Source organism: Scyliorhinus torazame, chromosome 7 (assembly GCF_047496885.1).
Source record: "Scyliorhinus torazame isolate Kashiwa2021f chromosome 7, sScyTor2.1, whole genome shotgun sequence".
In the NCBI taxonomy this organism is placed as follows: Eukaryota; Metazoa; Chordata; class Chondrichthyes; order Carcharhiniformes; family Scyliorhinidae; genus Scyliorhinus; species Scyliorhinus torazame.
Genome location: NC_092713.1, coordinates 211,892,793 through 211,909,676, shown reverse-complemented (window position 1 = coordinate 211,909,676; position 16,884 = coordinate 211,892,793). Strand labels below are relative to the sequence as shown.

The following is a 16,884-nucleotide window of genomic DNA, read 5'->3' as shown; positions in this document are numbered from 1 at the left end:
TCCTGCCGGCTAGGTAATGCCTCCAGTATCGCACAGCTTCTACTATGGCTTGTGCCTCCTTTTCGACCAAGGAATGGCGAATTTCTGAAGCATGGAGGGTACGGGAGAAGAAGGCCATGGGTCTACCTGCTTGGTTAAGAGTGGCGGCCAGAGCTACGTCGGACGCATCGCTCTCGACCTGGAAGGGGAGGGACTCGTCGATGGCGCGCATCGTGGCCTTTGCAATGTCTGCTTTGATGCGGCAGAAGGCCTGGCGGGCCTCCCTCGACAGGGGGAAGGTTGTGGACTGGATTAGGGGTCGGGCTTTGTCTGCGTAGTTGGGGACCCACTGTGCGTAATGGCTGAAAAACCCGAGGCAGTGCTTCAGGGCCTTGGGGCAGTGAGGGAAGGGGAACTCCATAAGGGGGCGCATGCGTTCAGGGTCGGGGCCTATAACTCCATTTTGCACTACGTAGCCGAGAATGACTAGGCGGTCGGTGCTAAAGACGCATTTATCCTTATTATACGTTAAGTTAAGGATTTCCGCGGTCTGGAGAAATTTTTGGATGTTGGTATCATGGTCCTGCTGGTCATGGCCGCCGATGGTGACGTTATCAAGATACGGGAACGTTGCGCGTAAGCCGTACCGGTCAACCATTCGGTCCATCTCACGTTGGAAGACCGAGACCACGTTAGTGACACCGAAGGGAACCTTCAAAAAATGATAGAGCTGCCCATCTGCTTCAAAGGCAACGTATTTGCGGTCACTAGTGCGGAGGGGTAGCTGATGGTAGGTGGACTTGAGATCCACCGTGGAGAAGACGTTGTATTGCGCGATCCGGTTCACCAGATCGGATATAGAACATAGAACATTACAACGCAGTACTATGCGGGGGAGAGGGTATGCATCAAGTTGCGTAAACCTGTTGATGGTCTGACTGTAGTCAATGACAATCCTATGTTTCTCACCGGTCTTTACCAGCACTACTTGAGCTCTCCAGGGACTGTTGCTAGCTTCAATGACCCCTTCCCTCAGTAGCCTTTGGACCTCTGACCTGATGAAGGTCCTGGGCACTGTACCGTCTGCTCCTGGTGGCGACGGGTTTGCAATCCGGGGTGAGGTTCGCAAACAGGGAAGGCGGGTCGACCTTAAGGGTAGCGAGGCCGCAGACAGTAACGGGGGCTATAGGGCCGCCAAATTTAAAAGTGAGGCTTTGCAAGTTACATTGGAAGTCCAACCCCAGGAGTGTAGCCGCGCAGAGGTGCGGCAGGACATAAAGGCGGAAATTGTTGAATTTCCTGCCTTGGACAGTGAGGTTTGCTAGGCAGAACCCCTTTATCTCCACTGAATGTGATCCGGAGGCCAGGGGGATTCTTCAGGTTACAGGGTGGGTAACAAGTGAACAGCGCCTTACCGTGTCGGGGTGTATAAAGCTCTCCATGCTCCCAGAGTCGATCAGGCAAGACGTCTCATGGCCATTGATGAAGATCGTTGTCGTTGCTGTTGCGAGTGTCCGAGGTCGATTTTGGTCCAGCGTCACCAAGGCCAGATGGAGCAGTTGTGGGCTGTGATCGGGCAGCATGTAGTCGGCTGTGCTGGGGGCCTGGGGCCCCATCCAAGATGGCGTCTCCCATGGATCGCACATGGTGGTCAGGGATGTACAAAATGGCGGCGGGGATGGACAAAATGGCGGCGCCCATCCGTCCAGCATCCGAGGGGCAAGATGGCCGCGGCCGTGGGTCGGGAGTGGTCCTCGGATAGGGGGGTGGCGGTGAGTGCTGGCTGCCTGGGGCCCGAAGGGAAGGTTGCCGCGGCGGTCTGGAGTCGTTGGAGACCGTGGCCACGGCTCGTGCTTGGCAGACCCCCACAAAATGGCACTTCTTGCTGTACCCTTTGCAGGTGGAGGTGCGGGCTGGGCAGCGCTGGCAGGGGTGCTACGCCTCCCCGCAGAAGAAGCAACGGGGCCCAACGGAGCTAGCAGGCCGTCTTACAGCATAGGCCTGCGGGGACACGGGGAAGGTCAGTGGGGCTGCCGCGGCGGGATGCCACGCAGCCCAGGGGGCCGCCGCGCGGTCGGGCGCATAGGACTGCGCGTTTCTGGAGGCAACATCCATGGACCCAGCCAGGGCCCGTGCTTCTTTCAGTCCCAGGGTGTCCTTTTCTAAAAGTCTTTGTCCGATCTCTGAAGAGCTCATACCTGCTACGAAGGCATCCCGGATTAGATGTTCCGTGTGCTCGCTGCCCAAAATTTGCAGGCAGCCACAGTTTCTGCCCAGCACCAGTAGCGCACGGTAGAAGTCCTCCAGCGATTCCCCGGGGCTTTGCCGTCGAGTTGCAAGCAGGTGACGTGCGTAGACCTGGTTTACAGGGCGTATATAATGTCCCTTTCACAGTTTGTTCGCATCATCATAGTCCTCCGTCTCCTCGATGAGGGAGAAGATTCCAGGGCTGACCCTTGAGTGCAGGAGATGCAGTTTCTGTTCTCCTGAGGGGTTGCCTCCGGCCGTCTCGAGGTAGCCTTTAAAACACGCCAGCCAGTGCTTAAATATCGCAGACGGGTTCTCCGCGTGGGGGCTGAGTTGTAGACACTCCGTGTTGATTCGGAGATCCATTCTTTCAGCTCAAGAGTAGTCTATTAAATTGATGCACGATCAATTAGACTCGAAGACGAGGTTGTATCATAACTGAAGGCTTTAATAGACTAGATCTGTTCCCCAGCAGCTTCGGTACAGAATGAGGGCTGCTGGGACGGCACCTGTTCTTATACCTCGCCTGTCAGGGCGGAGCCACATACCAAACAGCCAATGGTAAGCTGCTAGGCTTACCCAATGGTCTACAGCCTCTCGGGTACCGCAATACCTGATACTACCACAGACACTAAGGGGTAATTTCGCAATCCACCTAACCTGCACATCTTTGGACTGTGGGAGGAAACTGGAGCATCTTGAGGAAACCCACGCAGACACGGGGAGAAAGTGCAAGCTCCGCACAGTCACCCAAGGTTGGAATTGAACCCGGTCCCTGGTGCTGTGAGGCAATAGTGCTAACCACTGTGCCACCGTGCCACCCATGACAAATTCTGTGACAAATCCACTATGCCAGCAGGAGTGCTGTTAACCTGCATCTAGTCATCACCATTGGAATCCTAGTTTAAATCTAATTATAGTGTCAGGGTGGTTCTTTAGTGAGAGGCTTATTTCTGACTCAGATTAGATTTAAACCCCATTCCAGGAATTTGAATACATAATCCAATCTGATACTCCAAGAGAGTGCTGCAGTATTGGAGCTGGCCATCTTTCAGATTAGACCTTAAATTAACACCCTCTTTTCACAGGAGAATATAAATGATCCCAAGTCTAGAACCACCACTCCATCAAATGCCCTATCCTGGTCCAAAATGACATGACCCAAGCCTTCCCCCACATCATTCCTGGTCAGAACCCTACTCCGGTCGGATCCGACCTCCCTGACACCCTCCCCTCCCCCAACCCCCAACCCCCATTCTGACCCCACACCCTGGCCTGAACCCTTTATCCAGGTCAGGCCCCCACCTCTGGCATGACCACCAGATCCCTGTCCATACACCCCACACCTTATCAGATCCACCACCCACGTTCCAGTCTGACTGTCCCGCCAGTCCTACCCACCCACCCCTGGTCCAAACCCCTCCTTACCGGTCCATAAGTCCATTCCATCCCTCTGGTCTGACCCTCCGACCCCCTTAGACTGAACACCACCCGCCAACCTGCCCCTCTGGTCCAAACGCCCCCCCCCCCCCCCAAAGGCCGACCCCTCCCCACTCCATTCCAACCCCACCTCTCCCCACACTCCAACCCAACCCACCCCTTTCCCTGCCCCTCTCCCTCCAGTCCAAGCCCCACCCCATTCCCTCATCTCCCATTTACTTCCAATCCACCTTTAAATTGCCGCTTTAAAGGGCAGCACGGTGGCGAGATCCCAGGTTCGATCCCGGCTCTGGGTCACTGTCTGTGTGGAGTTTGCACATTCTCCCCCGTGTCTGCGTGGGTTTCTCCCCCACAACCCAAAGATGTGCAGGCTAGGTGTATTGGCCACGCTAAATTGCCCCTCAATTGGTAAAAAAATAATTGGGTACTCAAAATATTTTTTTTTAATTGCCACTTTAAGCACTTTATTTAAAGTAGCTAGTGCTGTAAAAAGGATGCATTCCTGTATTTTTTGCGCCCCAGTTATTCCTCGCCAATGTAGCCAGGGGCGCGCTTCGCTGCTCCTGCCTCACCCAGCCTGAGTGAGGAAGGTTGGGTGAGGCAGGCAGGAGCTTGGGAATTTAAACGACGGTCAGTCTGCCATGAGTGACAATCTGCTGGAGATGACCACTCTGAGGAAGTTACAGGCCAATGCTTCAAATCCGAGTCGTAGAAGGTTGTGGGTTCCCTAAATTATCGAAAACAAGGACTTCCAATTGAACTCAACAGCTGCACTTGTGCTCTGCCTGCGCTCCCGGGGACAGCTCCCAAGCTCCTGCCATGTGACTTCTTTTGTAGCTGTGTCGCCACATTTCCACATGACCACTCAGTCTACATCTTCCCCGATTAGGTGGGACACCTGATGGCATGAGATCTAACAGTGTGCGCAAGAGGAAACTATGTAGAGACTATTGTGTGACACAAATGAAACAAACTGACAATGCATAACTATATATTGAGGCACGGATTAAGTTGCATAGCCCATCAAGAATCCTTTACCCCCCCCCTTTTCTATTGAAAAGAGATACTGAAATTCGAAAGTCAGTTCCAGGCTAAGCGGTAATAAATTAGTGAAATCTTGTAATCGGCCTGCTCAGGTACCCTGAGCGTGTGATTCATAGAGCCATAGAATTTACAGTGCAGAAGGCACCACTCAGCCTATCGAGTCAGCACCGGCCCTTAGAACGAGCACCCTACTTAAGCCCACGCCTCCACACTATCCCGTAACCCACCTAATCTTTTAGACACTAAGGGGCCGTTTAGCATGGCCAATCCACCTAACCTGCACATCTTTGGACTGTGGGAGGAAACCAGCGCACCCGGAGGAAGCCCACGCAGACACGGGGAGGAAATGCAAACTCCGCACAGACAGTGACACAAGCCAGAATTGAACCTGGGTCCGTGGAGGTGTGAGGCAGCAGTGCTAACCACCATGATGCCCCACCAATTGATGTTGTTGTCGTCTTTCTGTGGCCAGTGTTCTCAATGTTAATAACATGAGACATTTCATCTGTGTTCGTCAGGTGCAGGATTGGCCTCTGTAGGAGTCTGCATGTCCACTGGTGCAGGGGGCTGGGTGTCATAGGCCACATGAATAAAGTGTTGTGTCATCTGTTGGTGTTGGTTCTGCTACTTTCAGAATGTGACGCCGATTGTATACATAGTGGGCACTATCTGAGGCCAGAATGTAACAGTTCAGCAGAGAGACATTACTGTGTACCACCGACAACTGGTCTGTTATGTTCGTGTACTATGATAACAAATCAGTGTATGACAGAACATCTCGTTCAAGACTAGTTATTTAGTGTTGAATAAACTGTGGGTGGACTAAACTATTGCTAACCAAACTGTGGAGCTTCTAACCATGCTACTAACAGCTCCTGTAACTTTGTCCAGTTCCAGTGTCATATCTCTCTTTTCTGACACCCAGTGGTCGGAGGCCATATACACATGTTATATTCACTGTTATATACACTCTTATGTGCACTGTTACTACATATCATTACATCTCCTTTCCTTGATATTTTTAAACATACTACGCATCATTTATGTTTAGCAATACACATGATATGAGTAACAACGTAATTTACACAATTCACAAATGTTATTGTCCAATCACAGATTCAGCCGCTCTGGGTTCTTTATCTTCCTTTTCGATATTCTCAACCTTCGTATGCTTGGTGAACCTATGTTATTACTTTGAACACCGGTCGGTGTATCTGATAAGGCTGTGTCACTGTTTTGAACATCGTTCTGTATATTCAAGACTGACTCTTCCAATGTTTGTGTCGGCTCAGGTTGATAGAAGTCTTCATTAACACCAACGTCGAGCAGGTTCTTTTGTTTTCAATAGTGCTGGACGATTGTTTCTCAAGATCTGTCCTTGTTCTGTCATTACCGTGTATGATCTTGGACCTGCCTCTTGTAGTACAGTAGCTTTTCTAGATAATCCATCAGGATCCTCAATCCTTGCAACATTGCTTGGTAACAAAGGTTTAAGACTCCTGGTTGTTCTGTCATTTTATTCCTTCTGTTTGTGCTTCTGAGATACCAGACATTTGTTCTGCCTTGTCTTTGTGTGGAATGCAATGTGGTACGTAGCTTGCGATTCATCAGTAACTCTGCAGGTGACAAACCACAGTTTAAAGGTTAAGTTGTATAAGTCAGTAGAGCTAGATACCGATCAGTTTTGCTGACCATAGCCTTTTTTAATAGCTGCTTTATTATTTAAAATCTCTTCTCTGCTTTACCGTTCAATTGTGGGTATAATGGACTCAAAGTAATGTGTTTAAAATCATATTGCATTGCAAACTCTTACCATTCTTTGCAATTAAAACATGGACCATTATCACTCACCACAGTTTTAGGTATGCCATGTCTTGCAAACGTCAATTTCGTATGCATTATCACACAACTGGTGGCATAATGGTTAGCACAGCTTCAATTCCAGCCTCGGGTGACTGTCTGTGTGGAGTTTGCACTTTATCCCCGTGTCTGCGTGGGTTTCCTTCGGGTGCTCCGGTTTCCTCCCACAGTCCAAAGATGTGCAGGTTAGGTGGATTGGCCATGCTAAATTGCCTCTTATTGTCCAAAGGGTTAGGTGGGGTGACTGGGTGATTGGGTGGAGGCGTGGGCTTAAGTAGGGTGCTCTTTCCAAGGGCCAGTGCAGACTTGATGGGCCGAATAGCCTCTTTCTGCATTGTAAATTCTATGATTCATAGAACAGCTAACTTTGAACTTAGTGCCACGGGTCGTATAGTTGTCCCCCCAGGGCACCCCCCTGGGTGCCCTCTGGCCCCAGCCAACCCATCATCTGTATGGACCACTCCAGCACAACCAGTCAGTCCCATATTGTTGGCTGGGATGACTGTGTGTGGGGAGTGTAATGTGTTTTTATGGCTGCAGCTTGTCAGCCTCCCGAGTATCAGTCACGGACCTGGTGAATCCTGCACCATTTCTCATTGGAATCGGGGTACCGGTGCTAGTTCCTTAATAGTAGTGGAATCGGTCCAGGTGTGGCGTCAGTTTTTCTGTCGTGAAAGTCCACGAATTCTGCGTTGGCTTTAACACTTAGTCTCAGAAACGGAGAATCACGCCCAGTATCTCTGGCTCTCCATTTGTACTTCTCAATCCCAAGGTGCCCCTCATGAATTGACTGCGGAATCACAATTCTTTGTTGCCTTAATAGAAGCTCATTTACTTAGCTCAGATCTGATTTCATGATATTTTGTGCATGAACCTTTAGGCCAACCATTGTTAAGGTTTTGTATTACCATCTGCAACACCTGATCTTTTGCTGTCTCTTTGACAATTTGTTTTGCGTTTGCTTCTGATACTGTCAGTGCATCAGTGATCATGTCTATGTGAACCTGCACACCTTCTCCAGTAGAGTTGACATTGTGTGCTGTTGGAGCTCTGGATAACGCAACTGCAACCATTATATGTTAGCCAGGTATGCATATCAACTCAAAGTCGTATCTTTGAAGGTTCATCATGGGACACTGTATTCGTGGAGACATTTCGTTGAGATTCTTTTTAATGATTGCAACCAGTGGTTGATGATCCATCTCAATGCTAATGTGGGTAGGCCATATATATATATGGAATTTTCCAAACCAACTACCAGTCTTTGGCATTCTTTATCAATCTGTGCATATCTGCACACAGACTTCGTCATTGACCGTGAAGCATATGCCACTGGTTTCCAGTTGTTTCCACCTTCTTGTTGCAGCAATACTGCACCTATACCATCTTTTGATGTGTCAGTAGATATTTTACTGTTCCTTGTTGGTTCAAAAAATGTCAGCACGGGCATGATTGGAAGAGCTTTGTTTATGGAGCCTCTCCTGCTCATGCTGCTATGCCCAAGTGAAATCATTCTCTTTTTAAAAAAAATATTTTTTATTCTCCTCCTTTTTTACATTTTCTCCCAAATTTACACCCACCAATAATAAACAATAATCAGTAACAAATATGTCAATCCCCATATCAATAACAACGATCACATCCTCCCACCAAACCCCAAACATTAGCCCGCATGTTCACACAAACAAATGACAAAAAGGAATTAGGGATCACCCATAGTCGCCATCAACACACACAGCCCCCCTCCCCCAACCCTCCCAACCCCCCACCCCCAACCAGTGTTCGATGTTAACCAGTTCTTGAAAGAGCATGATGAATAATGCCCATGAATTGTAGAACCCCTCCATCCTTCCCCTCAGTTCAAACTTAACCTTCTCAAGAGTCAAGAATTCCAACAGGTCCCCCCGCCACACCAGGGCACAGGGTGGAGAGGTTGCTCTCCAGCCTTACTTTAAAATAAAATAACTGGTAAGGTATTATGCACCAACTCAATAGCAGCAGCTCTGTACAATTGGCAAAATGATTTACAACACATAAGTAGGCATCTGATTGGGGGGGGGGGGAGGCATAGAAAGGGGAGGCAGGACAGGGTAGATTCAAGGGGGGAGAGGGTAGAATCTCAGACGTCTACAAGGATCTAATGGGAGCTGAGCATACGCAGACCGAGGACCTGAAGCTTAAGTGGGAAGAGGAGCTCGGGGGGGGGGGGGGGGGGGGGGGGGGGGGGGGGGGGGAGATGGAGGACGATATCTGGGCAGAAGCCCTGAGCAGAGTAAACACGACCGCAACATGCGCCAGACTCAGCCTGATCAGTTTAAGGTCGTGCAGGCCCACATGACGGTGGCCCGGATGAGCAGATTCCTCCGGCTGGAGAACAAGTATGCTAGATGCGCTGGAGGGCCGGCTAACCATGCACACATGTTCTGGTCGGGCCCTAAACTCAGGGGGTATTGGCAGGGATTCGCAGATGTCATGTCCCGGATATTGAAAACTGGGGTGGTAATGAGCCCTGAGTTGGCAATCTTTGGGGTTTCGGAGGACCCGGGAGTCCAGGAAGAGAGCGAGGCCGACATTCTGGCCTTTGCTTCCCTGGTAGCTCAGCAACGAATACTGTTAGCATGGAGCGACTCAAAGCCCCCGAGGGCTGAGGTGTGGCTCTCGGACATGGCGAGCTTTCTTGGACCAGAGAAAGTCAAGTTCGCCTTGAAAGGTTCGCTATTAGGGTTCGCCCGAAGGTGGCAGCCATTTATTGACTTCTTCGCAGAGGAGTAAGCGTCAGCAGGGGGGCGGGAGGGAGGGAGGGGGGGGCTGGGGTAGAGTAGAGTAGAGTAGGGGGATATTGAGGCAGGTCCTTGCGTGAACAGAGCCGTGGTTGCACTATGTTTAATTTTTGCCTTGACTTCTTTTTTTTTATACTGTACAATGGCACTTTTTCTATGTGCCTAAAATACCTCAGTAAAATTGTTTGTGAAAAAAAATAGATCTGGTCCTGTGTAATGAGCCAGGATTGATTAATGACCTCATAGTTAGGGATCCTCTCGGAAGGAGCGATCACAATATGGTGGAATTTAAAATACAGATGGAGGGTGAGAAGGTAAAATCAAACACTAGTGTTTTGTGCTTAAACAAAGAAGATTACAATGGTATGAGAGAAGAACTAGCTAAGGTAGACTGGGAGCAAAGACTTTATGGTGAAACAGTTGAGGAACAGTGCAGAACATTCCAAACAATTTTTCACAGTGCTCAGCAAAGGTTTATACCAACAAAAACAAAAGAACGGTAGAAAGAGGGAAAATCGACCGTGGATATCTGAGGAAATAAGGGAGAGTATCAAATTGAAGGAAAAAGCATACAAAGTAGCAAAGATTAGTGGGAGACTAGAGGTCTGGGAAATCTTTAGGGGGCAACAGAAAACTACTAAAAAAGCTAGAAAGAAGAGTAAGATAGATTATGAGATTAAACTTGCTCAGAATATAAAAACAGATAGTAAAAGTTTCTACAAATATATAAAACAAAAATGAGTGGCTAAGGTAAATATTGGTCCTTTCGAGGATAAGAAAGGAGATTTAATAATGGGAGATGAGGAAATGGCTGAGGAACTGAACAGGTTTTTTGGGGCGGTCTTCACAGTGGAAGACACAAATAACATGATGAAAATGAGGCTACGACAGGTGAGGACCCTGAGGTGAATGTTATCACTAAGGAGGTAGTGATGGACAAGCTAAAGGGGCTAAAGGTAGACAAGTCTCCTGGCCCTGATTGAATGCATCCCAGAGTGCTAAAAGAGATGGCTTGGGAAATTGCAAATGCACTAGTGATAATTTACCAAAATTCACTAGACTCTGGGGTGGGCCCAGCAGATTGGAAATTAGCAAACATGACAAAACTGTTTAAAAAAGGAGGTAGGCAGAAAGTGGGTAATTATTGGCCAGTTAGCTTAACATCGGTAGTAGGGAAGATGCTGGAATCTATCATCAAGGAAGAAATAGCGAGGCATCTGGATGGAAATTGTCCCATTGGGCAGACGCAGCATGGGTTCATAAAGGGGAGGTCGTGCCTAACTAATTTAGTGGAATTTTTTGAGGACATTACCAGTGCGGTAGATAACGGGGAGCCAATGGAGGTGGTATATATGGATTTCCAGAAAGCCTTTTGACAAGGTGCCACACAAAAGGTTGCTGCATAAGATAAAGATGCATGGCATTAAGGGTAAAGTAGTATCATGGATAGAGGATTAGTTAATTAATAGAAAGCAGAGTGGGGATTAATGGGTGTTTCTCTGGTTGGCAATCAGTAGCTAGTGGTGTCCCTCAGGTATCAGTGTTGGGCCCACAATTGTTCACAATTTACATAGATGATTTGGAGTTGGGGACCAAGTGCAATGTGTCCAAGTTTACAGGCGACACTAAGATGAGTGGTAAAGCAAAAAGTGCAGAGGATACTGGAAGTCTGCAGAGGGATTTGGATAGGTTAAGTGAATGGGCTAGGGTCTGGCAGATGGAATACAATTTTGACAAATGTGAGGTTATCCATTTTGGTAGGAATAACAGCAAAAGGGATTATTATTTAAATGATAAAATATTAAAACATGCTGCTGTGCAGAGGGACCTGGGTGTATTAGTGCATGAGTCGCAAAAAGTTAGTTTACTGGTGCAACAGGTGATTAAGAAGGCAAATGGAGTTTTGTCCTTCATTGCTAGAGGGATGGAGTTTCAGACTTGGGAGGTTATGCTGCAATTGTATAAGGTGTTTGTGAGGCCACACCTGGAGTATTGTGTTCAGTTTTGGTCCCCTTACCTGAGAAAGGACGTACTGGCGCTGGTGGGTGTACAGAGGAGATTCACTAGGTTAATCCCAGAGTTGAGGGGGTTGGATTACGAGGAGAGTTTGAGTATACTGGGACTGTACTCGTGGAATTTAGAAGGATGCGGGGGATCTTATAGAAACATATAAAATTATGAAGGGAATAGATAGGATAGGTGCGGGCAGGTTATTTCCACTGGCGGGTGAAAGCAGAACTAGGCGGCATAGCCTCAAAATAAGGGGAAGTAGATTTAGGACTGAGTTTAGGAGGAACTTCTTCACGTAAAGGATTGTGAATCTATGGAATTCCTTGCCCAGTGAAGCAGTTGAGGCTCCTTCATTAAATGTTTTTAAGATAAAGATAGATAGTTTTTTGAAGAATAAAGGGATTAAGGGTTATGGAGTTCGGGCAGGAAAGTGCAGCTGAGTCCACAAAAGATCAGCCATGATCTCATTGAATTGTGGAGCAGGCTCGAGGGGCCAGATGGCCTACTCCTGCTCCTAGTTCTTATGTTCTTATATACACTGTTACTGCATTTCATTATATGGTCATGGTCACATGTAATCTTAATCCTGACTGTTTGTTCTGTGTTAGTGGGCCGAGTCTGTGAGCATCTTGATCAAAGTGCACTTAGCAATTTATGTTGCAGGTGGGCATCATTCACACCGGTTTCAATTTGGGCTTTGTCAGAACTCTGGCAGTGGGAATCGTGGTCCTAGTACACCTGTAAAAAGGTGATCGTGCTAAGGAGGACAGGACCTTTCGTGATATATTTTGCAGGCTAAGGATTGCAGTATGGTAGTCTGTGCGTGCGATCCCATGCACATTTCTATCGAAGATGTTTGACTGAGAGTACTACCCTTTCTGCCTAACTATTTGACTGTGGATATAGGGAGCTGCTCATGATATGCTCAAAGTCCCATGTGCATATAAAGTTACGAAATTCAGCAGAGATGAATTGGTGAGCATTGTCTGTCATTAGTCTCTGTGGGATACCGTGTATGGTAAAGTGTTTCTTCAGCTTAATGATGACTGTGGTACTCATCATGTTGGGCAGGTAGTCAAGTTCAAACAACCCAGAATACAAATCATCTAAGACTAAATGTTGTTTACTATTCCACTTGAAGATGTCATCTGCTGCGAGTGACCATGGTGTAGCGCACAATGACTTACGAGAGACGAATAGAGATGAAGTCGATGAGGCTTTATTAAGAGTGACTTGTTCCCTGCAGTTCAGCAACAGACTGGAGCTGAGGGGAGAACTCCTGGTTCTTATACTCCGCCTTCAGGGCGGAGCTAGAGATCAACAGCCAACCAGGACCCGGGATCTGTCAGCCAATGGCATCACGGCTTCACAGTCCCACATGACCCCTAATGCATACTACCACATTCACCCCTTGTTAAAAATGAACCCGGCGGGGTGGTGCTTCGCATGGTGGTAGGGGTTTACAAGGCTGGTCCTGGGAGGAAAAACTTTTGCATGTCATTACAGTGCCCTACACTTTGCCCTACACTGGGCTATGTACAGGGTTTGTGAACTATTTACAATATTCGTAAGAAGAAAAAAAGAACATTCTCGTTAAAGTCCACAACATTCGTGTGTTACACCGATGCCACGAGTCGAGCGGGCGGTCTGGTCTTCCTTGTCGATCGCCTCAGCCCCGGTGGTGGTGCCGGTGCTTGTTCCAGCGTTGTCGTCTCCGGGAGCTTTACGGTGTCTGCTTCTGCTTCACTCCTGGTCGGGCATGGGAGGAGGACCGATCCTCCCGGGAAGGGGGCGGTCGCGGGGTGCGCCGGTGGCAGGGAGGGGGTGATCGGTGTCGGGGGGGTGTGCGTGTTACCGGCGGGCGCCAGGTCTCGCAGGGAGACCGTGTCCTGTCGGCCGTCGGGGTACGCCACGAAGGCGTACTGCGGGTTCGCGTGGAGGAGGTGAACCCTCTCGACCAACGGGTCTGACTTGTGCGCCCGCACATGTTTCCGGAGCAAGATGGGTCCTGGGGCCACCAGCCAGGTCGGCAGCGATGTTCCAGAGGAGGACTTACTGGGGAAGACAAGGAGGCGCTCATGAGGCGTTTGATTAGTGGTGGTACACAGCAGCAATCGGATGGAGTGGAGAGCGTCCGGGAGGACCTCCTGCCACCGTGAAACTGGGAGATCCCTGGACCGTAGGGCCAGTAGGACGGTCTTCCAGACCGTGCCGTTCTCCCTCTCTACTTGCCCGTTCCCCCGGGGGTTGTAGCTGGTCGTCCTGCTCGAGGCTATACCCTTGCTGAGCAGGAACTGGCGCAGCTCATCACTCATGAAGGAGGACCCCCTGTCGCTATGGATATATGCGGGGCAACCGAACAGTGTGAATATGGTGCTAAGGGCTTTAATAACTGTGGCCGCTGTCATGTCGGGGCAGGGGATGGCGAAAGGGAAACGAGAGTACTCGTCCACCACGTTCAGGAAGTATGTATTGCGGTCGGTGGAGGGGAGGGGCCCTTTGAAATCCAGACTGAGGCGTTCAAAGGGACGGGAAGCCTTGATCAGGTGCGCTCTATCCGGCCTGAAAAAGTGCGGTTTGCACTCTGCGCAGATGTGGCAGTTCCTGGTGACTGTACGGACCTCCTCCACGGAGTAGGGGAGGTTGTGGGACTTTATAAAATGGTAGAACCGAGTGACCCCCGGGTGGCAGAGGTCCTCGTGGAGGGTTTGGAGACGGTTTATTTGTGCGTTGGCACATGTGCCACGGGATAGGGCATCGGACGGCTCGTTCACCTTTCCGGGACGGTACAAGATCTCGTAGTTGAAGGTGGAGAGCTCGATCCTCCACCTTAAGATCTTGTCATTTTTAATTTTGCCCCGCTGTGCATTATCGAACATGAAAGCTACCGACCGTTGGTCAGTGAGGAGAGTGAATCTCCTGCCGGTCAGGTAATGCCTCCAATGTTGCACAGCTTCCACTATGGCTTGGGCTTCCTTTTCCACTGAGGAGTGGCGGATTTCTGAGGCGTGGAGGGTTCGGGAGAAAAAAGCCACGGGTCTGCCCGCTTGGTTAAGGGTGGCCGGCAGAGCTACGTCGGAGGCGTCGCTCTCGACTTGGAAGGGGAGGGACTCGTCGATGGCGCGCATCGTGGCCTTTGCGATATCCGCTTTGATGCGGCTGAAGGCCTGGCGAGCCTCTGTCGACAGGGGGAAGGTAGTGGTCTGTATTAGGGGGCGGGCCTTGTCTGCGTACTGGGGGACCCACTGGGTGTAATATGAAAAGAACCCCAGGCAGCGTTTCAGGGCTTTGGAGCAGTGGGGGAGGGGAAATTCCATGAGGGGGCGTATGCGTTCGGGGTCGGGGCCTATTATCCCATTGCGCACTACATATCCCAAGATGGCTAGCCGGTTTGTGCTAAACACGCACTTGTCCTCGTTGTATGTGAGGTTCAAGGCGTTTGTGGTCTGGAGGAATTTTTGGAGGTTGGCGTCGTGGTCCTGCTGATCGTGGCCGCAGATGGTTACGTTGTCGAGATACGGGAACGTGGCCTGCAACCCGTGTTGATCAACCATTCGGTCCATCTCCCGTTGGAAGACCGAGACCCCGTTTGTGACGCCAAATGGGACCCTTAGGAAGTGGTATAGTCGGCCATCTGCCTCGAAGGCTGTGTACTTGCGGTCACTTGGGCAGATGGGAAGCTGGTGGTAGGCGGACTTGAGGTCCACGGTGGAGAAGACCTTATATTGGGCAATCCGATTGACCATGTCGGATATTGGGGGGAGAGGGTACGCATCTAGCTGTGTGTACCTGTTGATGGTCTGGCTATAGTCTATGACCATCCTTTGCTTCTCCCCTGTCTTTACTACTACCACCTGTGCTCTTCAGGGACTATTGCTGGCCTGGATTATGACTTCCTTCAGCAACCGCTGGACGTCGGACCGAATAAATGTCCGGTCCTGGGCACTGTACCGTCTGCTCCTAGTGGCGACGGGTTTGCAATCCGGGGTGAGGTTTGCAAACAAGGATGGGGGTTCAACTTTGAGGGTTGCGAGGCCGCAGATAGTGAGTGGGGGTATTGGGCCGCCGAATTGGAATGTTAGGCTCTACAGGTTGCACTGGAAGTCTAATCCCAGTAATGTGGGCGCGCAGAGTTGGGGAAGGACGTAGAGCCTGTAGTTTTTAAACTCCCTCCCTTGCACCGTTAGGGTCACTATGCAGAACCCTTTGATCTGTACGGAGTGGGATCCTGCAGCTAGGGAAATCTTCTGCGTACTGGGACGGATGGTCAAAAAACAGCGTCTTACCGTGTCGGGGTGGATGAAGCTTTCTGTGCTCCCGGAGTCGATCAGGCATGGTGTCTCGTGTCCGTTGATCAGCACCGTTGTTGTCGTCGTCTGGAGCATCCGGGGCCGTGCTTGGTCCAGCGTCACCGAGGCCAGACGTGGTCGCAGTATCTCAGCGTCTTCTTCGAACCCCGTGGAGCCGTCGATGCTGGGGTCCATTGTCGTCGTCCGAGATAGCGGCGGGGGTGAACAAAATGGCCGTCCCCATGCATCGCACATGGCTGGGGGGTCCCAAGATGGCGGCGGGAGTGGACAAAATGGCCGCCCCCATGCATCGCACATGGCTGGGGTTCACAAGGTGGCGGCGCCCATCCTCCTCTCGTGGTGGCCGGGACCCAAAATGGCGGCGCCTGCGGGTCGCACATGGGGCGCTGGGGGGGTTAGGGAGCGTTTGGGATGCGCTGGACTCTTTCTTCTCCAGGGACAGCGGCGACCCCCAGGACCGGCACACAGCCGCGAAATGGCCCTTTTTGCCGCAGCTCTTGCAAGTCGCTGCGCGGGCCGGGCAGCGCTGCCGGGGGTGTTTCGCCTGGCCGCAGAAATAGCAGCGAGCCCCCCCGGGATGACCTGGCGTCTGAACCGCGCAAGCCTGTGAGGGGGGGGGGGTTTGTCACGACGGGGGTCCACGGAGCCCAAGGGGCTGCCGCGCAGTCGGGGCCGTACGCGCGGGCATTTTGCGCAGCCACATCTAGGGAAGCTGCAAGGGCCCGTGCCTCTGAGAGTCCTAGCGACTCTTTTTCCAACAGTCTTTGGCGGATTAGGGGAGAGTTCATACCTGCCACAAACGCATCGCGAATTAACATGTCCGTGTGTTCAGCCGTGTTTACCGGCGGGCAGCTGCAGGCCCGTCCCAAAATTAGCAGCGCGGCGTAGAATTTGTCTAGCGATTCTCCGGGACTTTGCCTTCTCGTTGCGAGTTGGTAGCGTGCGTAGACCTGGTTCACTGGGCGAACGTAGACGCTCTTTAGTGCTGCGAACGCCGTCTGGAAATCCTCTGCGTCTTCTATGAGAGGGAAAATTTCCGGGCTTACCCTCGAATGCAGGACCTGCAGTTTCTGGTCTTCTGTGATCCGGCCGGGGGCCGTTCGGAGGTAGCCTTCGAAACAAGTCTGCCCGTGTTTAAAAATTGCTGCTGAGTTCACTGCGTGGGGGCTGATCCTCAGGCATTCCGGGACGATCCTGAGCTCCATAGTCCTTTA

At 50.6% G+C, this 16,884-nt stretch overlaps 1 protein-coding gene across 1 annotated transcript in view; it reads right to left on the bottom strand.

Moving 5' to 3' along the window:
• Positions 1 to 4,640: 4,640 nt before the first annotated feature.
• The window catches only part of LOC140427438 (hepatitis A virus cellular receptor 1 homolog), a 124,175-nt gene continuing 111,931 nt past the window's right edge, over positions 4,641 to 16,884 (bottom strand). The window contains exon 5 of the mRNA XM_072512965.1: positions 4,641 to 6,326. Coding sequence (XP_072369066.1) covers positions 6,318 to 6,326 — 9 coding nt within the window. The 3' untranslated portion in view covers positions 4,641 to 6,317. The remainder of the gene's footprint in view (positions 6,327 to 16,884) is intronic.